Source organism: Macaca fascicularis, chromosome 10, assembly GCF_037993035.2.
Source record: "Macaca fascicularis isolate 582-1 chromosome 10, T2T-MFA8v1.1".
NCBI classification, from domain to species: domain Eukaryota; kingdom Metazoa; phylum Chordata; class Mammalia; order Primates; family Cercopithecidae; genus Macaca; species Macaca fascicularis.
This window is the reverse complement of record NC_088384.1, coordinates 8,958,635-8,980,626: the sequence shown is the minus strand read 5'-3', so window position 1 is coordinate 8,980,626 and position 21,992 is coordinate 8,958,635. Positions and strand designations below refer to the sequence as shown.

Here is a 21,992-nt window from a genome sequence, read left to right as displayed (position 1 = left end):
TCGTCTCTACAAAAAATACAAAAATAATTAGCCAGGCATGATAGCATATGCCTGTGGTCCCAGTTACTTGGTAGGCTGAGGCAGGAAGAATGCTTAAGCCCAGGAGGCAGAGGTTGCAGTGAGCCGTGATCTTGCCACTGCACTCCAGCCTGGACAACAGAGCAAGACCCTGTCTCAAATAAATAAAGGAAGAAACCAACATGAGGGGCAGGCCAGCACTGCAACTGGTGCCTAATGCTATCCTGAGGAGACTCTCTACGCATCTTTCGCAACTAAAGTCACTGGAGATGTGCTGTGGTAAGGAAAGACAGCATCTCACCATGGAAGAAGGTATCACTCAAAACGACCCCCTTCTGGTTCAATCATTTCCCATTAGTCAAGGAATCTTTTAATAATTAATTGGAGGCCTAGGTAATAATAATGGTAATGACTCTTCTCTTTCCTTTTTAAAGAGATGAGGTCTTGCTCTGTCAACCACGCTGGGGTGCAGTGGTGCAAGCATGGGTCACTGCAGCCTTGAACTCCTGGGCTCAGGCAATCCTCCTGCCTTAGCCTCCCTCACAGCAGCAGTTACAGGCACGAGCCACCACTGCATCCAGCTATGACCCTTTTCTTGACTCAAAAGGTGTGAAGAACACAAAACAGAACGGCTGCTTTTGAGAACAAGCACATTCCACAAATGTGATCCTTGGGGTCACAGGAAACAAAGTGAGCAGAGTGCTGGGGAAAGAGGTTATTTACACTTCCTCAAGCTGGATCTTTGGCTATTTCTACCAAGAGGAAAAAAACTTTCTTAAACAACAAAATTCTTCCTGGAACATCCATGTAACATTAAAACCACAGTTCCAAGTATGCAGATTTCTTCTAGGCAGTATGTAAAATAGAATATATGGCCGGGCGCACTGGCTCACACCTGTAATCCCAGCACTTTGGGAGGCTGACGGGGGTGGATCATTTGAGATCAGGAATTCAAGACCAGCGTGACCAACATGGTGAAACCTCGTCTCTACTAAAAATACAAAAAATTAACCAGGCGTGGTGGTGCATGCCTATGGTCCCAGATACTTGGGAGGCTGAGGCAGGAGAATCGCTTGAACCTGGAAGCCAGAGGTTGCAGTGAGCTGAGATCATGTCACTGCACTCCAGCCTGGGCAACAGAGCGAGGCTCCAACTCAAAAAATATAAAGACATAAAATAAAAATAAACTTACTGCAGGAAATGACATCTGTTCATTGAATTTGTTCAGATCCTTCACATTATCTTAACAGGGACCCCTGGATCTAGTTTTTCTTTGTTGGTTGTGCAAGTGAGATAAAAATGGAGTTTCCAGAAGATTTAACTCAAACCCAGCATGCACTCCAGGTTCTCCCACACTAGTCTCTCTGCCTGCACTCTTTGGCCCAATCCAATCCTCACATAATGACAAAGCAATATTCTCGTGCTAAAAATTGAATCACGTTACTCCTTAAGAAGCCTTCAATGACAATAACGAAAACTAACATCTATCAAGCACTTAAGTGCCCGTTGTCAGAAACTTTTCAATGCATTTTAGGTATATTAATTCACTCGATCCTGACAATAACCTAATAAAGTAGACATTACTCATGTTTTATAGGTAAGTAAAGAGAGCAAGGCATGGTTAAGTAACTTGCAGAGGGTTCTACGGAAAGTGGGAGAAGCGGGGATTGGAACCCTGACGGTGACTCCAGAGTCCCAGTGCTCACCTATGCTCCAGGGGCACTGTGTGCTTCTATTCCTTTAAGGAAAGGTTCAAGATAATTACCAGCCTTTGCTGAACACTTGCCACATGGCACAAACTTTAAAACATACCTTCTGGCGGGCTGTGGTGGCTCATGCCTGTAATCCCAGGACTTTGGGAGGCCGAGGGGGGTGGATCACCTGAGGTGAGGAGTTCCAGACCAGCCTGGCCAACATGGTGAAACCCCATCTCTACTTAAAATACAAAAATTAGACAGGTGTGGTGTTAGGCACCTGTAATCTCAGCTACTTGGGAGGCTGAGGCAGCAGAATCGCTTAAACCTGGAAGGCAGAGGTTGCAGTGTGCCAAGGCTGTGCCACTGCACTCCAACCTGGACAATACAGTGAGACTCCATCTCAAAACAAAAACAAAAAAAACCCGGCCGGGTGCAGAGGCTCAAGCCTGTAATCCCAGCACTTTGGGAGGCCGAGACGGTCGGATCACGAGGTCAGCAGATCAGGACCATCCTGGCTAACACCGTGAAACCCCGTCTCTACTAGAAAACACAAAAAATTAGACGGGCGAGGTGGCGGGCGCCTGTAGTCCCAGTTATTGGGGAGGCTGAGGCAGGAGAATGGCGTAAACCCGGGAGGCGGAGCTTGCAGTGAGCTGAGATCCGGCCACTGCACTCCAGCCCAGGCGACAGAGCGAGACTCCGTCTCAAACAAAAAACCAAAAAAACCAAAAAAAACCTCTCTCACATTTAATTCCTTCAACCAGGAATCACCATTACAAATGAGGAAACTGCCTAGTTTAGAAGTCCCCTGGCCAGGGAAACAGAACCCAACTGTTTCACGTGCCAGGTATATCCAACTGCAAGGCCCCTGTTCCTGTGGATCCACACATACCCCTCACCCCATTCCTGCAGCCCCACCTACTGCCCAACACAAAACTCTGCACACACTAAAGCCAAAACCGTACAGATCAAATAGACTACAGTGCGGTCCACCTGTAGTCAGAAACTGGGGGAGTGACCTCAGAGAGAGAAGAACCTGGTGTCGATCATTCTGTCGTTTCCAAAGGAACCTACAAAACCTGGATGGATTTAGAAGTGGCCAGAGGAGCCAGCGCCAACTTCACATCAGACACTAGGCGGAGATGTGAGAAAGCTTTCGCAGTCAGTAGCTGAGGAAACAAATCCTAATGCATGCCCGTTATGAACCAGAAGCCCGGTAAGTGCTGGCTGCGAATTACCAGGTGGTGGTGGCAGTTGTAGTTGATACAAGTGTCCAGATGGGGAAGGAGGTGAGGGATACATTTCAGACATCAAGAGAAAAACCTAGCCACAGGCACACGGGTGATATGAATAAACATCCGCTGAATGGCCGGGCCTGTGGCTCACGCCTGTAATCCCAGCACTTTAGGAGGCCGAGGCGGGTAGATCACATGAGGTCAGGAGTTCGAAACCAGCATGACCAACATAGTGAAACCTCCGTCTCTACTAAAAATACAAAAATTAGCCAGGCGTGGTGGTGTACACCTGTAGTCCCAGTTACTCGGGAGGCTGAGGCAGGAGAATCGCTGGAACCGGGGAGGCGGAGGTTGCAGTGAGCCGAGACCGCACCACTGCACTCCAGCCTGGGCGACGGAGCAACACTCCGTCTCAAAAAATAAATAAAAATAAACATCTGCTGAGAAAACATATGTCTGAGAAAACAGTATCTAACATATTTACATCCTGGCTATTTACAAAGACACTTAAACTTAATGCGTGTTGGGAAACTATTGGGCAAAGTTCTCACTTCTTCATACAGGTGAACTCAGCTCACAAAGACTTGAAATGACTAATAACATTTAACGGTCATGGGGAAGTTTGGGAGACATGACTGCAAATCACCTCCATGGCTCCTCACCCAGCTCAAGCACTTTCTTCTCCCTAAGGAAATAACCAATCTCCAGCCCAGCCCACTTGTTTTTCAAGCCCATGCAGGAGGCCAACTCAGCCAGCAATTAAATCGCACTCAGCCCCGCCGCTCAGTTCTCCGTGGTCTCGGGCAAGTCACTCTACCACTCCCAGCCTCAAGTTCCCCATCAGTAAAAGTGGAGTAACACGAATTGCTAGCAGACAACAGGCCCGTGAAAGATCAAACGAGGCATCGTTTATACGAACAGGCTTAGAAAACTTAAGACGCCGCACAAAGGGAGGCGAGTGTTAACAGAGGCCGCGTGGACCGGGGTTTGGGCTTGCGCCTCAGCTTCGGCCGTCGGAGCAAGTCACTTCCCTGCTGCTAAACTTCGGTTGCCTCAACTATAAGATAGGTGGAGACCAAGCAGCCCCGAGATCACGGAGCGGGGCCCAAATGCCAGTCCAGACAGGCCAGGGGGCTGCACCGCCGAGACTCCCGGACCCCGGAACGCGGGGGCCCTAGGGTGCAGCCCCTCAGGTCCACGAGGCGGCACCCTGTCCCGCCGCGGCCCCGTCGGCCTCCCAGGCCCGCCGGAGGGACTGCACCTCGGCCAGTGGGCGGGCGGTCGGGGCCGCTGCGGCGACGGCGGCGGCCCGGCCAATGAGGAGCGCGGCTGCTGTTGGGGGCGGGCGCACCCGGTCCTCCGCGTCGCGCCCGGGCCGCTCCCTCCCCCGCCTCGAGCTCCACTATGCCGCGGACCCGAAACCCCGAAGAAAAGAAAGGTCTCTCACCGTCCTTTCGCCACCGCCCCGCGCTTCCTGATGAGTTCGTCCAGGGAGATGTCCGCCATCTTGCTCCGCCGAGCGAGCCGAAAGCAGCCGAGACACCCCCAGCCCGCGAGCCCGCCCCTTCGGCCGCTACAGAGCGACGAACTACTTCCGACGTCCGCCGACCAACTCTCGCGACAGCCAGCTAAACGCAAGCAAGAACCGGAAGGGGCGGGGACGCTCCCCGTGAGCCTTCGCGGAGCTGGCTGCTCATCTGCATACAGAAGGTCGGCACATTATGAATTATTTATTCTCTCCGACGAAAAAACATTAAATGAAAAGCAACAAAATAATTTCATTAACGAGTAAGACAAACTTCAATGGAAGTGGATCATTACCTCAACGGTCAACTATGATACTCATCATACGCCAAATGAGAATATGATTCATTACCTAGGAAATAAGCGGTACTGTTTCTTTATGCCTTAAACTTATGAGTAAGGAAAATAACGATTCGGGGTGACGCCCGAATCCTCACTGCTAATGTGAGACGAATTTTTGAGCGGGTAAAGGTCGCCCCTAAGGTGACCCGCCTACTTTGCGGGATGCCTGGGAGTTGCGATCTGCCCGAACCCTTTACATCTGAAAAGTAGACTGGGCGCGGGGTGGCACAATTTCTATTTCTTTCCGGCACACGGTGGGTGCGTTCTCATTCCTGTTTTCTTCTCCCGCCAACGCCGCCAGTTCCTAGGGAGTCTAGTCACCGGCTGAGGACGCTCTGCACTTCATCGCTGTCTCCAACTGCGCATTGAGTCAGTCCAAGGTTGCCCACAATATTGACGTTGTGACCCACGAAACTGGCAATTTCCATACATGCGGACTTAACCCAGTTCTCCCAAACTTCCCTGTATAACCGCTTCTCTGTGCTTCAGAAAGATATGTCCGTCCCCGGCCTCACACAGCAGCTCAGTTAATGACAGCGTGTCTTCACTTTGCGACCTTATAATGTAGTGCTCTTGGGGGTGAGAGCCGGACGACTGCCTGGCTCGCGTCCCGGTGGCGGCGTGACCGGTGGCGGCGTGACCGTCACGAGCAAAGCACTTCATCTCTCTGCCTCTGTCTTCCTAATATGTATTATGGAGCAAATAATTTATAGGGCGTTGGGAGAGTTAAAGAGACTAATTCATTTAAGTGTTAAATACAGGGAATGACTTTTGCATTGATACAACCCCAGCCTCCAGCATGCGCCAGGCATGAGGTAGGTGTTCGGCACATATTTGTCCAATCACTCTAAAAATACACTCCATGCCCTTAGAACAGATGGGGTTAAGTCCTCTTGGCCATCAGGCATCAGGAGCTCCGTACAGAAACTGGGTAAGAGGCCAGTGACGGTGGCTCACGCCTGTAATCCCAGCACTTTGGGAGGCCGAAGCGGGTGGATCACCTGAGGTCAGGAGGTTGAGACCAGCCTGGCCAACACGGAGAAACTCCGTCTCTACTGAAATTAAAAAAATAAAAAATAAAAAATAAAAAAGCCAGGTGTGGTGGCACAGCCTGAAATCCCACCTACTCAGGAGACTAAGGCAGAAGAATCACTGGAACTCGGGAGGCGGAGGTTGCAGTGAGCCGACATCGCGCCATTGCACTCCAGCCTGGGCAACACAGCAAGACTCCATTTCAAAAAAAAGAAAGAAAGAAAGAAAGAAAGAGGGTAAGAGCGATCGTACAATCCTTCTGCCTCAGCCTCCCGAGTAGTTGGGACTACAGGCTCACCCCACCACTCCGGGCTCCTTCCCAGGCCTCTTTTCCTCACCCATAAAACGGGACCATTAAGCCTTTCCTCCCTTCCAGGCGTGCCAGGAGGAACGCGCGACGGGAGGACAGGCTGGCCAGTGGGGTCAGCTGGGCAGTGTAGAGCAGATGCGGAGGACGATTTTATTTTTGTTTTTATTTTTGAGATGGAGTCCCGCTCTGTCGCCCAGGCTAGAGTGCAGTGGCATGATCTCAGCTCACTGCAGCCTCCGCCTCCCGGGTTCAAGCGATTCTTCTATCTCAGCCTCCCGAGGAGCTGGGATTACAGGCGCGTGCCACCACGCCTGGCTAATTTTTGTATTTTTAGTGCAGACAGGGGTTTCACCATGTTGACCAGGCTGGTCTCAAACTCCTGACCTCAGGCGATCTGCCCGCCTCGGCCTCCCAAAGTGCTAAGATAACAGGCGTGAGCCACCGCGCCCGGCCGACTTTTTTTTCTTTTTTAAGTCAGCACAACTGATCATAAACATGTAATCTAAGTCTGGGATGGCCCCTCCCCCGGGGCATTTCAGAGCTTTGTTTGGACGTTTGGTCCCAAAGACAGGGATGGCGGGCACGTGGGGGTGGGGACTGGTGGGGCTCTGGCCCTCCCAACGTCCCGGGGCATCCCCAGAGTGAAGCCCCTTGCGGATCTCCCAGCCAGGGCCCCACTCCCTGTCTTTTGTGGACTCGCAGGACTTTTTGCTCAGTGAGAACAAACGGAGTTTCTAGCAGAGCAGCTGCGCCGCAGCGGAAGGAATTCGGGTCCCGCCCGGGAAGCCGCGCCCCAGTCGGTGGTAGAGCCTGGCAGCGTCTGCGGCCGCGACTCCGGGGATTCTGCTCCTGCCCCATGTATCCCCGGGACCGGCTCAGCGTTTGCGTGCAGAAATAGTCTGTTTCACCAGAGTCTTTTTTTTTTTTTTGAGACAGTGTCTCACTCTGTTGCCCAGGCTGGAGTGCAGTGGCTTGATCTTGGCTCACTGCAAGCTTAGTCTCCCACGTTCAAGCGATCCTCCTGCCTCAGCACCCCCAGTAGCTGGGATTACAGGCACACGTCACCAAGCCCTGCTAATTTTTGTATTTTTAGTAGAGACGGGGTTTCACCATGCTGGTCTCGAACTCCTGACCTTAGGTGATCCACCCACTTCGGCCTCCCAAAGTGCTGGGATTACAGGTGTGAGCCACCGCACCCAGTCTCCTTTCTTGCTCTTTTATAACTCATTTGGAGCTGTGTTGATTTTTAAATTCTTCGCATAGGTAGGTGACACTGCCTGTGAATTCTGGAGTGTAAAGGACCCGTTACAACTGTTATTTTAAAGGTGTTGTCCAGGTGCAGTGGCTCATGCCTGTGATCCCAGCACTTTGGGAGGCCGAGGCAGGTGGGTCACCTGAGGTCAGGAGTTTCAGACCAGCCTGACCAACATGGTGAAACCCCCTCTACCAAAACTACAAAAAATTAGCCGGTGTGGTGGTGCACACCTGTAATCCCAGGTATTCCGGAGACTGAGGCAAGAGAATCACTTGAACCCGGGAGGCAGAGGTTGCAGGGAGCCGAGATTGTGTCACTGCACTCCAGCCTGGGAGACAGAGCGAGACTTCGTCTCAAAAATAATAAATAAAGGTGTTGAGTCTGAATGGAGAATAGCCGCCATAAAGCCCTCTCCCGTTTTCTGAATGGGGAAATAGACCTGCAGGGGGTAGGAATCAGGTCCAATTCATCCCCTTTTCCCAGGTCCCGGAGGTAGCCTCTTGTGGGCTCAGGCAGGCCTGTGTTCAAATCCTGTGCCTTTCAGCCTCAGAGAGGGACAGAAATGAGGATGAGACCTAATGTGTGTCCATTGCTAGCACAGTCCCCGGCCACAGTGTGGAAAAGGCCATTTTGGGTCTGAGATTCCTTTTCCTGCCCCTGTAGGTAGTGAGGTGGCCAGAGACAGAATGGAAAATGAGAGGTGAGAGGAGACAGGGCTTTCCTAGTCCCTGGGGTTGGTCTTGGGCCCTCCTTCCTGTGAACCTGCCCCGTCCCCTCTTCTTCCCCACTCCCCTCCAGCCACACTGACCTCGCTGTGCTCCTGGGGCCACCCAGCAAGTCTCCATAGCACCAGCCTAGCCCCGCCTCCCTCTTCAGCCTCATCATCACTGCCTCCTCCAGCCACCCACCTTCTTTGATCTATTTCTGAAAGTTTATTCCACAAGCTGGTTCCAATGGCAGGGCCTTTGCACCTGCTGTTTCCACCACTTGAACACCCACCCACCCCGGCAGGGCCAGCTCTCTCTTCCCATCCCAGCCCAAATCCATCTCCTTGGGGCCTTCCTGCTACCCCATTTTAAGAACAGCCCCACACCCACTTTGCCTCATCACCTCTGTAATTTACCACCGTGCAGATGGCATCCTCTGACTTCCCTGAGCCTCGAGACTCATCTGATCTTGACGGGAGGCAGCAGCCTAGTGGTGGATTGGGGTGACTAGGGTTGCTTGGTTCCAGCTGGTTTGGTTCTGGGGATTGGGAATTTTTCTTCCTGTGTATATTTCTCTGCACTTTCCAAATTTTCTATCACAAAGATACATCAAAAATAAATGCCTGGCCGGGCGCGGTGGCTCATGCCTGTAATCCCAGCACTCTGGGAGGCCGAAGCAGGCGGATCACGAGGTCAAGAGATCGAGACCATCCTGGCTAAGACGGTGAAATCCGTCTCTACTAAAAATACAAAAAATTAGCCGGGCGTGGTGGCAGGCACCTATGGTCCCAGCTACTCGGGAGGCTGAGGCAGGAGAATGGCTTGAACCCGGGAGGCGGAGCTTGCAGTGAGCTGAGATCGCGCCACTGCACTCCAGCCTGGGCGACAGAGCGAAGAGACTCCGTCTCAAAAAAAAAAAAAATTAAATAAATAAATGCCAGAGCTGGGCGCAGTGGCTCATGCCTGTAATCCCAGCACTTTGGGATGCTGAGGTGAGTGGATCACTTGAGGTCAGGAGTTCGAGCCCAGCCTGGCTAACATGGCAAAACCCTGTCTCTACTAAAAAGACAAAAACTAGCTGGGTGTGGTGGCGGGCACCTTTAGTCCCAGATACCCGGGAGGCTGAGGCAGGAGAATCGCTTAAATTCGAGAGGTGGAGGTTGCTGTGAGCTGAGATCATGTCACTGCACTCCAGCCTGGGTGACAGGAGACACCATCTCAAAAAAAAAAGAGAGAAAGAAAAACAAAATGCTAGGTCTTCCCCAGCCCTTTCCTAACCCCCCGACCCCTTGTGATGCAGGTCACAGACCCTCGAGGAGCTAGAGAAGGGTTAATATTAGCAAAGTTTTACTTTTTTTTTTTCTGCTCATAAATGACTCTGAAAAAGCCGATACGCCAGAGGCTAATGCAACTGTAGTCTAAAGGCAACGTCGAGGTCACCGATATGTCCCTCAGACGAGAGGCACTGCTCAGAATCCCCCTGTGCTGGGGGTGAGGGCAGGAGGGGACGGTTTAGGACAGAGGAATAAATACATGTGGTTGTGGGACTTCTGCCATCAGGGATGGTGGCCCCAGCCCAGGACCCCAAAACCCTGAGATGGTGCAGCGGGCTGCCGACCCCACAGCTCGGGGTTCCCCGAGGCTGCCTCAGTGTTTGGATGGATTGGAAGGAAATGCTGAGGTGCTGGGAGGGCCCCGTGGCCAGCTCCCTCTTCCCACTCTAGCCAGAGGAGAGCCAAACTCCCGGCTGACCAGGGCCCTGGGGCGGGGAGCAGTGCCCCAAGAGGGCTTTCTGGTGTCAATGTCTCACACAGTGTCAGGTGGTGAGGCCTGGGCCTGGCCCTGAGGCGGGAGTGGGGGTGCCAGGTGAGGCTGGGGTGGGCCCTGGCTCCCGCAGCTCTGGGCTGCCCGTCTGTGTCTGCTGACATCCTGACTGTGGTCCACGGCTGGGAAGGGTGGGCAGACGGCTGCTGGCAGCCCTCAGCCTTGTAGTGTGTGTGTGGGGTGGACGAGGGGTCATGAGGACAGGGATGGGACTGGGCGTCTCTGGTAAGGACCAGTAAGTGCCAGGCAGGGCCTACCCTGAAGGCTCAGCAGTGACCCACCTGGGACACAGCCCTGCTCCTGAAGGGGCCCCAGGGGGCCTGCTCGGCTGGGTGATTCACCAGGGCACGGGCAGGCCAGGCTGAACCCGGGGCCCCAGTGTGCAATGTGGGGAGGTGACTGGGTGAGTGTGGACAGGGCATGGGGTGTGCGGGGTGGGTGGCCGTGTGGCCATGCCCAGCCCTCAGAAGGCGAAGCAGCGCTCCTTGGGGTGGCCCACGCGGTCCAGGTTGGGCAGGCAGGCGTACTGGATCATGGGTGGGGGGCCACACATCAGCACCAGCGGCTCCTCCTCTGGGGGCGGAAGGTGGTCCCGGATCATCTCCTCATTCACGAAGCCCTGGCTGTAGTCCCAGGCTGTGGGGTGAGAGACCAGGTAAGCTGATGTGTGGCTGTGGGGTCACCAACCTACTGACCGACCAACCCTAAGCAGTGAATTCCTTAAATGCTGAAGAATGGAGAGGCTGATCCCAGCAAACTGTCACCAGGACCCCCTGCCCCCAACCCTGACTCAAGCCTGTGGCCTCAGGCCTTGTAGCCTGAAACCAGAACGCAAGCCCAACATGCTTCCCCTCACTGCACTTTATAGTTTGCAAAGCCTTTTGCTTACATTTGGCCTCCTATGTGGCCCTTGGAACAACCCAGTGAGTGGACAGGGCGGGGAATATGAATCCCATTTTACAGATGTGGCAACTGAGGCCCAGAGGACCCAGAGTTGAGTTGCTCAGGGTCACACAATACATGACCGAAATGTACCTTCCAGGATCCAGAGGTCCCCAGGCTGGTGCTCTGCCCCAGGCTGGCCAGGGTGACAGTCTCTAACTGCCCCCACCTCCATGAACCCACTGTGACTCCCCCACAAGAATGTTGGCCCATGCGGAGCCGAGTCTCAGCTGTGTGTCCTGCCCCCTCGAGCCCTGAGCACCCACGATGATATGGCTGGTCTCTATCCTTAGCAACCAGAAACAGCCAACCCGCAGCCCTCAACACCAACAGAAAAGCTGCTGAAGCCTCAGGCCAGGAGGGCTGGCACTGGCTGACACAGACACCTTGCCTAGATGGCCAAAGTTTACAGCATACAGTCCACACTATGGAGGTCCTGACGGGGAGGGGCCAAAGCAGTCCCAGCTTGCCCTGGAACAAGGAAGAGTCTACCGTGCTGAGCAAGGGGGTCCTCTTTATCTCACGGACACCATGAGCTAAGTAACTGGTCACATTTCCCTTTTCACTTTGGCTGCTGGGAAGCCTGGAGTGATACGCATGGCCCATTCACGGCAAGCGTGCATTATAGTCCGTTTTTGTACAAACCCCATTCCTGAGTCCATTCATTTTATGGCCCTGCACTTGTTTTCCATTTGTGCCACTCTGACTCACCGGATGAGTCTTTGTAAGCTTCCTAAATCCCTCTGGAACAAGGCAAGGCACAGAAAATATTTTTATAGCCGGGCAATGGATCTGAAATGGATCTGAAAGTACTTTGTAAAAACTGCACGGGAATAAACTGTATTTGCTAGTGTACAAAATGTGCAGGTATGTAAGACACCTTTCAATTTCACAGGGATTTCTTTTTAGTGTGTGTATGTGGTTTTTTTTTTTTTTTTTTTTTTTTTTTTTTTTTTTTTTTAAGACGAGAATTGGCCATGTTGCCCCGGCTGGCATGCAGTAGCTATTCACAGGTGCGATCATAATGCCCTCCAGCCTGGAGCTCCTGGGCTCACGTGATCCTCCTACCTCAGCTTTGAGTAGCTGGGACTACAGGTGCATGCCACCGTGCACGGCTTAGTGTATTTTTCTCTGTACCTGTCCTGAAAGTGGCTCTGGGGGGGAAACAGTCACTGCCCCTGCCTGGAGGCCTTGCCGCTCTCCTCATCCTTCGCCTAGCTACAGTACAGCCAGACTGGCCCGTTACCACTTTCTCTCTCAATCTCTGGGATTTCAGCTTACATCTAATGCTACAGCAGCACCTCAACTAGGCTTGAATTGGGGGTCACAGTGGCGATAAATGTACATGAAAAATGTTGGGCAATCACCCAACTAGTCCTCTCATCGGCAGGTAGCTGTCCCTAGGCGATGGTGCAGGCGCTGCCGCCTGTTGCCACCAGGGGTCAGCATTGGCCCCTCCCTGGGGGACCAGGCCTTGCTCTGGCCACAGGGCAGGATGAGTCCTGGGGAAACTGGGGCTGTAGGAGGTGCCGGAGGCAAAGCAGGGGCAGATGGCAGGACGAGACCCCAAACTGGCGCTCACGCGGGTGGTTCAAAAATGGTGCTTCCAACACTTAGAAATTTCCCAGAAAATGCAGGTCCCCAGCTTCTCTTGAAAAGCAGAGGCCCTGGCCACACAGGGCTGTACTCCACAGCAGGACTGCCCACGGCGGGTGGCACTATGTCCTCCGGACCAGGCAGACGCACTCCAATTTATCGCAGTCCCTACCGCCTCTCAGCCCTGCAGCTAAACATCACCAGAATGATCCTAAGCTAAGGAACTGGCCTGGGGAAGCCTGAGCTTTGCTTTTCTTACAGCAAAGAAACTGACATATTACTTACTCCTACATCTCTATCTGAAGCCGAAAAGGGAAGGGCGCTTTAACTCCCAGAGGCAACCTCACGGCAAGTGGTGGGTGTGGCGGTCCTCACCGCTGCCTCCAGCGCGGTCTTGGCTCTCTCACAACTCCCTTGGCAAGCAGCTTAGCCACTGGACAGGTGGAACAAGGGTAACCCCAATGTCGGCCTAGCCCACTCCCCAGGGTTGATGATGGGAGAGAAGATGGCCTTGGTGTACTCAGCAGCTTCTGAGAGTGTGCATGCTGGGATGTGGAAGAGGCAGCCACCACCACTGCCCCAAGACTTGCCCTGAAGTGAGCCCCGCCCAGGGAGGGGACGCCGGCCTTCTCTGCCCAGCCGGGCAGTGCAGTGCGCCCGGGAAAGGACTCCGCCTCTGGAAGCAAGAACCTGGGTTCCAGGCCAGGCTGTGGTGGTTTCCAGCCATGTGCTTCAGTGAGCCCTCGTTCCTCATCCGTGAGACGGGGCCACACCACCTCCCTCCCACAGGGCCATAGTGACTGCCAGACATCGTGCAAAGGGCTGGGCAAAGGTGAACTGCAGGCTGGCACCTCCCACCCACCCAGCACGGGGCCTCCCTCGCTCACCTTCAGGGGCTCTGTCCAGCGTGTACCAGAGCTTGAAGCGCGCAGAATGTTCATTCCTGAGTTCCTCTAGCTCAGGTCGCAGCAGGATGTCCTTCTCGGTCTGCAAGGGACAGGGCCAGGCGGTCAGGAGGGATGGGTGGCAGAGACTGCCCCTGGAGACACTCAACAGAGACGCACCTGGTCATCGCACCCGCCCATGGGCCACAGGCTTGCGGAGCTTCAGAGATCACCCCACCACCCCCTCTCCTTGTCTAGCCTACAGAGCCCCTCAAAGCTGCTGCTGAAAGGGTGAAGGCGTTCGCTAGAAACTCAGTGTGTCAACTGCTTCTGCTGTTGTGGGGAAATGGGCTCAATGTCCTGAGAGGGGGGAGAATGGAAAAAACTAAAGGCGGCCGAGCTGCGTGACACGTAACAGGGAAGAGACGGGAAATGCACCAGACCCTCCAGGCGGGCAGCCTGGCAGCGGGTATCACACATACGATAAGCAATGGTCCTGTGAAAAGGCGCAGGGTTTGCCACCCTGAGCCTTCCAGCAAGTCTTTTTGAGTTCTGGGATCTCATTCAGGTTGTACCTGCAGAAACCAGGAAGTACAGACATCACTCCCCACTCCACCCGCCCCCTCGGGCCTTGCCCACACCCATCCCCCTGGCTGGCCTGAAGCTCCCCCACCCCTACCTGGCAGTCACAGAGCCCTACAGAACTCAGTCCAGCATCATCCCTTCCAGAAAAGCTTCCTGGACCCTCCAGGGGCTATCAAGGATCTCCTCCTGAATCCCCCACCTGCCTCGCCACCATCCCCGTTCCACTTCTGATCACAGCACAGGCTGCTGCCCAGTGTTTGCAGGTCACACAGGACAGAGGGGGCTCCTCAGGCCAATGTGCAGTGTCCCTGACCCCATGGGACTCAAAGAAACTGGGGGCCAAAGACCGCTGCCACCCAGAAAGGTCTGCCAACTAACAAATCGCTACTGAGTTCCCAGGCTGGGCAAGGGCGGGGTGGACTCTCCCCAGGAAGCAGCCACAGATGTGATTTCTCTGTTCCCAGGGCGGGGAACAGCACCCAGCCTCCGTGTACCCTGAGGCGCCTGACTATGGGAATTGCCAGGGTGGGGGACTGCAGGTCCAGCTCCTCGGTGCTCCCCTCCAGGAGATGAGCTGCGTGAGGGGCATGAGCCTCGACACATCCTAGGGAAGACGGGGTGTTAAACAGTTTTTCCAGTTTCTGAGGGTAGGAGGCTGAGGGCCCTTTCTGCTCTAACGGAGTGAGGACAGGGACAGAGACAGGCTTTGGGCTAGACGAGCTCAAGGAAAAAAATGCAGAAAATATGGAAGAAAAAGTACCTGAAACCCTTCAGAAATAATGACTGTTAGGATTTGTGTGTGCATCTTTTGACTTTGTTTTCTATTAACTATGTGTAACTTTCTTTTTAGGCCAGGCACGGTGGTTCATGCCTGCCCAGTACTCTGGGAGACTGAGGCTGAGGAGTACCCCAGTACTCACTTGAGGTCAGGAGTTCAACACCAGCCTGGCAACATGGTGAAACTCCATCTCTACTAAAAATACAAAGAATTAGCCGGTGTGGTGGCATGCGCCTATAATCCCCGCTACTCAGGAAGCTGAGGCAGGAGAATTGCTTGAACCTGGGAGGTGGAGGTTACAGTGGGCCGAGATCATGTCATTGCACTCTAGCCTGGGCAACAAGAGTGAAATTCCGTCTCAATTTTTTAAAAAAAGTTGTGTCGGCCGGGCGCGGTGGTTCAAGCCTGTAATCCCAGCACTTTGGGAGGCCGAGACGGGCGGATCACGAGGTCAGGAGATCGAGACCATCCTGGCTAACACGGTGAAACCCCATCTCTACTAAAAAAGTACAAAAAACTAGCCGGGCGAGGTGGCGGGTACCTGTAGTCCCAGCTACTCGGGAGGCTGAGGCAGGAGAATGGCGTGAACCCGGGAGGCAGAGCTTGCAGTGAGCAGAGATCTGGCCACTGCACTCCAGCCTGGGTGACAAGAGCAAGACTCCGTCTCAAAAAAAAAAAAAAAGTTGTGTCTTCCTATCTGAGCTAAAGTGTGTCTCATGCTTTAATCCTCACCACCATCCTGTGAGGTGGCCACCGCCTCGACCCACCTGACAGATGAACAGAGGGATAGAACCTTGGGGGTCTGCTACTCAAGGGTAGGGGGCTCCCAGCTCAAAACCAGGCACTGAGGTCACAGAGGAAGGAAGGAGAGGAAAGGAGCGGCGATGACCTGACTGGCACGGTTCTCAGAGTGTAGCGTGGGGACCCCTGGGGTTGGGACCCTGAAGAGGATACCTGAGGCCAAACGGTTTTTTGTTTTTGTTTTTTGTTTTTTTTTTTTTTGAGACGGAGTCTCGCTCTGTCGCCCAGGCTGGAGTGCAGTGGCCGGATCTCAGCTCACTGCAAGCTCCGCCTCCCGGGTTTACGCCATTCTCCTGCCTCAGCCTTCCCGAGTAGCTGGGACTACAAGCGCCCGCCACCGCGCCCGGCTAGTTTTCTGTATTTTTTAGTAGAGACGGGGTTTCACCGTGTTAGCCAGGATGGTCTCGATCTCCTGACCCCATGATCCGCCCGTCTCGGCCTCCCAAAGTGCTGGGATTACAGGCTTGAGCCACCGCGCCCGGCCTGGCCAAACGGTTTTCATACAATACTGAGACCTTATTGGTATTTTTCACTCTTGCTCTCTCAGGAGTAGATGGGGCCACTGTCCAGAGGCTGCGTGACTGGCAACGTCACGCGGATGGGACGCAGAAACAAACGCAGGAATCCAGCTGTCCTATGAAGCGAGACATGCCGAGGTTTGCAAAAATGTAAAACAAAATGATGTTTTCTAAAGTATAGTTTTTTAAAAATAAAAATAGGCTGGGCGCAGTGGCTCATGCCTGTAATCCCAGCACTTTGGGAGGCCGAGGCAGGCGGATCACCTGAGGTCAGGAGTTTCAGACCAGCCTGGCCAACATAGTGAAACCCTGTCTCTACTAAAAATACAAAAATTAGCCGGGCATGGTGGCAGGCACCTGTAATCCCAGCTACTTGGGAGGCTGAGGCAGGAGAATCACTTGAACCCAGGAGGCAGAGGTTGCAGTGAGCCGAGATCACGCCACTGCACCCCAGCCTGGGGGACAAGAGCAAGACTTCATCTCAAAAATAAATAATAAAATAAAAATAAAAATATGCCCTGGTTTGAGTCCTGGTTTGAGCACTTCCCATGAGACTGGCACAGTCAAGCCCCTCCCAAAGTCTGTGTCCGGGGGTACAAAATAAGGTGACCACACTGTCCTCGCTACCAGGTACAAAGATGGCCTGTACAGGTGACAGACAGTCTGGCAGCCTCCACAGACTCGGACCCAGCACCACCAAGTCTCACTGCTGCCCTCCCTCCCTCCCTCCATGCCAGCCAGCCTGGAATTTCTGCCTTTCTCCCCTGGGCCTAGCAAGGCCATCTCGGTTTGCCTTAGGGCAGTTTTCTGCAGCTGTGGGGAGGCAGGGTGGGGCAAGGACCCACATCCAAGGACCTCAGGCAAGTATCTTCTCCCCCAATCTACGTCATCAGTCACAAAACACTGAACCTGGAAAGACCTTGGAACAACCCAGTTTCATCAGCTCATTCTACAGATGAGGGAGTGAAGCCCAGAGAGGGAAAGTAGCTGGTCCAAGGCCACACAGCAGGCCAGAGCAGGCAGGCAGTGGGCTCGTGGACAAGGATATGAATCAGAAGCCAGAGAGACCAACATTCAAATCCTGCCCTGACACCCTGTAGCTCAGGGGCTTCGTGCAAACGTCTGGTCATATGAGCCCCTCCATCTCCAGGCCAGCCCAGGCCATTGTTCCTCCCACTCCACCGGTGGGTTCCAATCCGTGCTCATGGTGAGGGGAGTTCTGAGTTTTGGAGGAAGCAGCCAGGGGATGGGGTGCTCAGGGAGCTCCCCGCAGGGCAGCCCCCTCAGCCAGATCCAGGCTCTGCACCACGAAGCCTGCCGGCCATGCCGCTGCCAAGGCTGCCAGTGCACAGAACGTTCAGAGCTCCCCCCATGCTGGTCATCCCCAGAATCTTAGCAGAGCTGTGCACACCCCTCAACAGCACCTGAGCAGGCCCTAAGTCCCCTCTCAGGAGACGCTGAGTTTGCCCATCACGGGGACACCCACTGACCTGGTTGGCAAAGAGCAGGTGGCACACGGTGTGGTCGTCAGGGTCCTTCATGATAGCGCGGATCACCTGCAGCATCGGAGTGATGCCTGCAAAATAGCCAGCCAGGCCCCCCATGTGCTGAGTGAGGCCTGCTCACAGGCACCGCCCCGCCCAGGTGTACCGGGGGACAGCGGCCAGGGCCACTGGGCCCAGGCCCCTGACCTCTGGTAGCTCCCAGGCACTCAGAACCTGCGCCTCACCCACACCCCAACTCCTCCCTTAACATCAGCCGCCAGACGCCTCAGTGGGGGTTCCACGTACCTGTCCCTCCCGCGATCATGCCCACAGACTTCACTGTCTTGATGACGGGGTTGGACTTTTTGTCAGGCCGGATGGCGAACTTCCCTGGGGAGACAGAAAGCGTGAGGCCCGGCCATCAAACATGCCATGTGTGGGGGCTGGAGAGGGTGGAGAACCTGCCCCCACTGTGAGGTCCGAGGTGGAGGCGGCTGCCATTCTACGCCAGCCATTAGGAAGGTGCAGGAGCAGTGGAGAGGCTGGGAACCCGGAGGCTCAGCTCCGTCCTCTTGCTTGCTTGTTTCAGATGCTGAGAAAGCCAAACGGAGGCTGGCAGTGGGTGAGATGTGGCCCCTGGGAATGGCCTGTCTGCAACCCCTGTGCCAGCAACTTATCCCCTCTACAGGCAAGGAGACTCAGGTCCCAGAAAGGGACAGCTGGCCCAGTGGGAGTCACCCATCCACAGAGAGCCAGGGACCTGCACCCTGCACCCAGCACCCCCAAGCTCTCCAATTCTCTGAGCCTGCTCTGTAATCAAGGGATTCCGACCCAAGTCACCTTTGCCCTGGTAGACCAGCAGCCCGTTGGGGCCCCGGAACTCAATGGTGTCTCCAATCTGCATGCTTTCCAGGTACTGAGACATCTTGCCTCCGGCGGGAAACTTGGGATGAGTGTCCTTGAAGTAAACCTGCAAGACACCCCCGCAGCCCTCAGTCGCCGGCTCCAGGCCTCAGGGGTGAGCTCTTGCCCACAGCGGGGCGCAAGTGCCTCTTCCGCAGCTCTTCTGAGGCCCACACATGGCCTTCTCCTGTGCAGCCCAATCCACCCAGCCGTCAAACTGTATCCGTCCTGCAGCCTGTCCTTCACCCCACCCTCCCAGGAGTCGGCCTCCCCCCGACATCCCCGGGGAAAGCAAAGCACCAGCCGCGTGTACAAGGCCAACCAACTCCAGGGCTGGATGCGCTCACATTTCACCAACTGTCTCCGGGGCCCCTCCCAACGGGAGACACTGACACCCGTCAGCAAAGTCAAGGCTCTGGGAGGCCCACTCAGCCACACTCCTCCTGGTGGACACTCAGTCCCTTCTGTTTCGTGCTGTCATAAAAACCTCGCTCACTCTTGGAACTACTTCCTGCTCTGCACTCTCTGGGATTACTGTCTTGGGAAAGAGAAGGGCCTCGATCTGACACCTACAAAGAGATGGGGAGACAGAGGAGGAGTGGCTCACCCCGCCCGGGGAGTCTGATGGATGGAGAAGGGAAAGGCGGCTGGGGGAGGGACAATGCGTATACAGGGCCTCGGGGAGGGGAGCCTGTTGTGGCTTCAGCAGAGAGAGTGGCTACGGGGCGTGGAGGCAGAGGGGAGTGGAGGGCCAGGGAAAGGCAGACAGAGCACACTTTCCTGGGCCCTGGGTGCCAGGCCAGGACTCAGACCTTTACCAAGGACCAAGGGAGCCAGCGAGGTCTCCAAGCCAGGAGAGGCCTGGTCACCTGTGGGTTTTTCAACCCCAACTTGAATCCTCCTAATAGCTTCTCCACATCTGGCCAGAGAGACTTCAATGTGAACAGATGCTTGAGCCCTCACCACCTCCTCTGTGCTTCTAGACAAAGCCCCAAAACTTACTGGGGCCTCCAAGGCCCTGTCTGGCCCCACTGACCTCTCCCACCCCTTGCCCCAACCCTCCAGCCACTTCAATCCTCGAGCCTGCTGCGGACCTCAGGGCCTTTGCACCTGAAGCTTCTGTTCTTCCTTCTTCACCTGGTCAGCGCCTCCTCAGTCCCAGATCTCACCTTCCCTGTCGCCTACTAGGGAGCCACTCTCACCAGCCAACCCCACCCATCCCTGGTGGCCCTTCTGGAAGCTCGGTCGCAGGTACCTGTCCCCTGCAGGGAGCACTGGCTTCCCCATGACCATGTGCCCAGTGCCCGTCCTCCAGCCAAAGACAGGTTCCTGAGGCCAGGTCTGGGTGCCCCAGCAAGGAAGGAGCCCAGGCCAGGGCCCCACCCACTCTTGAGATCCAGTGCCTGCCCCAAGACCTGGCGAGATCCAGGGCCTCAGCTGCGGCCCAGTAAGAGGGCTCCAGGGGCACCTGAGGGCACTGGGCTGGGAAGGCTATAGGGCTTTGGCCTTGACTGGGGAGGGTCTCCAACACCCCATACACCTACCGGTCTAGGCTGCTTCTCACCCTCTGTTCTGCAGGAAAACTTGTATTTCTTTTTTTTCCTTTTGACTGACTCTCGTTCTATTGCCCAGGCTGGAATATAGTGGCACAATCTTGTCTCACTGCAACCTCTGCCTCCCAGATTCAAGCCATTCTCCTGCCTCAGCCTCCCAAGTAGCTGGGATTACAGGTGCACGCCACCATGCCCAGCTAATTTTTTTGTATTTTTAGTAGAGACGGGGTTTCTCCATGTTGGCCAGGCTGGTCTTGAACTCCTGACCTCAGGTGATCCGCCCGCCTCGGCCTCCCACAGCGGCTTACAGGTGTGAGCCACCGCGCCCAGCTGAAAGCTTGTATTTCTGATTTTCACAAAAATGTCCCTGCAGGAGCCGCTGTGCTGCCTCTTTCTTCCCACTCGGCAGGTACGTTTCATGCTCCGGGCTGCGGCCCCACTCGGCACGTATGTTTCAGGCTCTGGGCTGCAGCCCCAGGTCTCTGTGGTCTGCTGCCCCTAACGGCTGCATCTTCTACTGTGAACCTCCACCTCGAACTCCGCAACAGACCCCAGAAAGCCCATCACCCCAGCTCCCAGACCACACTGCACGAGCCCCTCACGTTTCCCTAGCAGGCCTGAGGGACATTTCTCAGAGAAAGGAGTAAGAACAGGGCCTGTGTGTCACCGAGGCGCGGCCGCTGACCACGGTGGAGTGGCTGCCTCACCCTGCACACTCGGGACCCAGCTCCCAGGAATCTCCCGGCATGAGAGCAGGGACGGGGCTGCGCCGTCACACCTCGCAGCAGGGCATCTGCACCGCCGGCCAGCCTTCCTGGCGCCTCTGCTGCAGGTACCTGTTCCTGGTTTAAGGGCGCTTGCCCTGAACCCTGGCCCCTGATCTCTGCCAAGACCCCCTTGTTTGGCTTTTGTTGGTAAACGATGACGTGCTATTTACTCAGAAACCAGGCACAAGGGAGCACTGGCTCTTTAGAGTCCAGGCTGTGGGGGACGTGGACTCGAGAGGGGCTCTAGAAGCCACTGCATCTGCAAGCCCCTGGGGAAGCAGGGCAGCCATGACCAAGGCTAGGCTGCACAGGGCGGGAGCGGGAGCCTTCCCTGTCCAGGGGGGGGTCCACATGGGCTGTTGCCATGGCCACCCACTCGGGCCTCCTCTACAGTCATGACCCAGAGGCTTCACCTTGATGACCAGGTCCACGAAGCCCTTGTCATCATCACTGGAGACAGGTGTATAGGGCCGGATGACCAGGTTTCCGTCAATTCGAGCCGAGAGGTAGATGTGCTGGCCTGCAGGACAGAACGGGGTCACACTGGGCCAAAGATCATCCCTACAGGTGACCCCTGGGTCTTGTCAAGCCACTACCCTGCACCCCCACCCAGCATTCAAAGCCTGGCCTGGCCTCAGCTCCCACGGCCCCCTCCCACCCCTCCTGGGGATTCCCCTCACGTCCCAGCTTCCTGCCTCCACACCTTCACTCCTCCTGGTGCCACTGTCAGGGACCCTGGGCCTTCCCACTCTCATTCCAACAGACTCCCCCTCAAAGGCCCAGGGCAGCTGTCACCTCCTCCTGAAGCCTTCCCCGCTCTCCCTGGTGGAAATATGAAGCTCCCATCTCTCTGATTTAGTGCCCCAGCTGCCTGCCAGGCTCCAAGTGGGCCTGGCAGGGGCGTGACTCACCGACAGGCAGGCCCAGGATATGCTCGGGTGACGGCAGGGCAAAGCGGAAGCGCCGGGTGTCATGGCTGATGATCTGGAGAGAGGTCCAGAGCTGCTGAACGGTCCCCAGGGCAGAGGCCTCCCAGGGGGGCTCCCAGGCGTCAGAGTCCCCATCCCATTCCTCCTTTGTGTCCTCACCCTTCCCCAGTGCCCGAGTGTCCTTGTAAGAAGTGACGCCGATGCCACGTGCAGATGCACACACCTGCACACTGCGTGTGAGTTGCTGAGGTCAGGCGCACGCCGGGTGTGTGTGTCCTGGCCCAGAGGGGCCACAAACAAGGTGGCCA

The 21,992-nt window shown here is 55.3% G+C and overlaps 2 protein-coding genes and 1 non-coding gene across 7 annotated transcripts in view; 1 reads left to right on the top strand and 2 right to left on the bottom strand.

Moving 5' to 3' along the window:
* Positions 1 to 4,556, bottom strand: part of POLDIP3 (DNA polymerase delta interacting protein 3) — a 30,061-nt gene extending 25,505 nt beyond the window's left edge. For all 3 annotated transcript variants that reach the window (XR_012418654.1, XM_005567097.4, XM_005567096.3), the window contains exon 1: positions 4,398 to 4,556. Coding sequence is in view for 2 of the 3 variants with exons in the window: in XM_005567097.4 (XP_005567154.1) it covers positions 4,398 to 4,456 (59 nt within the window). In the remaining variant the exon portion in view is untranslated. The remainder of the gene's footprint in view (positions 1 to 4,397) is intronic.
* A 297-nt stretch (positions 4,557 to 4,853) lies between these two features.
* On the top strand, positions 4,854 to 5,003 carry LOC123567393 (U12 minor spliceosomal RNA). Its single transcript, XR_006690305.1, has one exon. It is a non-coding gene; the product is annotated as a U12 minor spliceosomal RNA (small nuclear RNA).
* A 4,447-nt stretch (positions 5,004 to 9,450) lies between these two features.
* CYB5R3 (cytochrome b5 reductase 3) overlaps positions 9,451 to 21,992 on the bottom strand; it is a 31,443-nt gene continuing 18,901 nt past the window's right edge. For all 3 annotated transcript variants that reach the window (XM_005567098.4, XM_045363522.3, XM_045363521.2), the window contains exons 3-9: positions 21,667 to 21,739; positions 21,169 to 21,275; positions 18,373 to 18,502; positions 17,839 to 17,922; positions 17,539 to 17,624; positions 13,370 to 13,469; positions 9,451 to 10,580 (exon numbers count right to left, since the gene is read on the bottom strand). In XM_005567098.4, the coding sequence (XP_005567155.1) occupies positions 10,408 to 10,580; positions 13,370 to 13,469; positions 17,539 to 17,624; positions 17,839 to 17,922; positions 18,373 to 18,502; positions 21,169 to 21,275; positions 21,667 to 21,739 (753 nt within the window). In that variant the 3' untranslated portion in view covers positions 9,451 to 10,407. The remainder of the gene's footprint in view (positions 10,581 to 13,369; positions 13,470 to 17,538; positions 17,625 to 17,838; positions 17,923 to 18,372; positions 18,503 to 21,168; positions 21,276 to 21,666; positions 21,740 to 21,992) is intronic.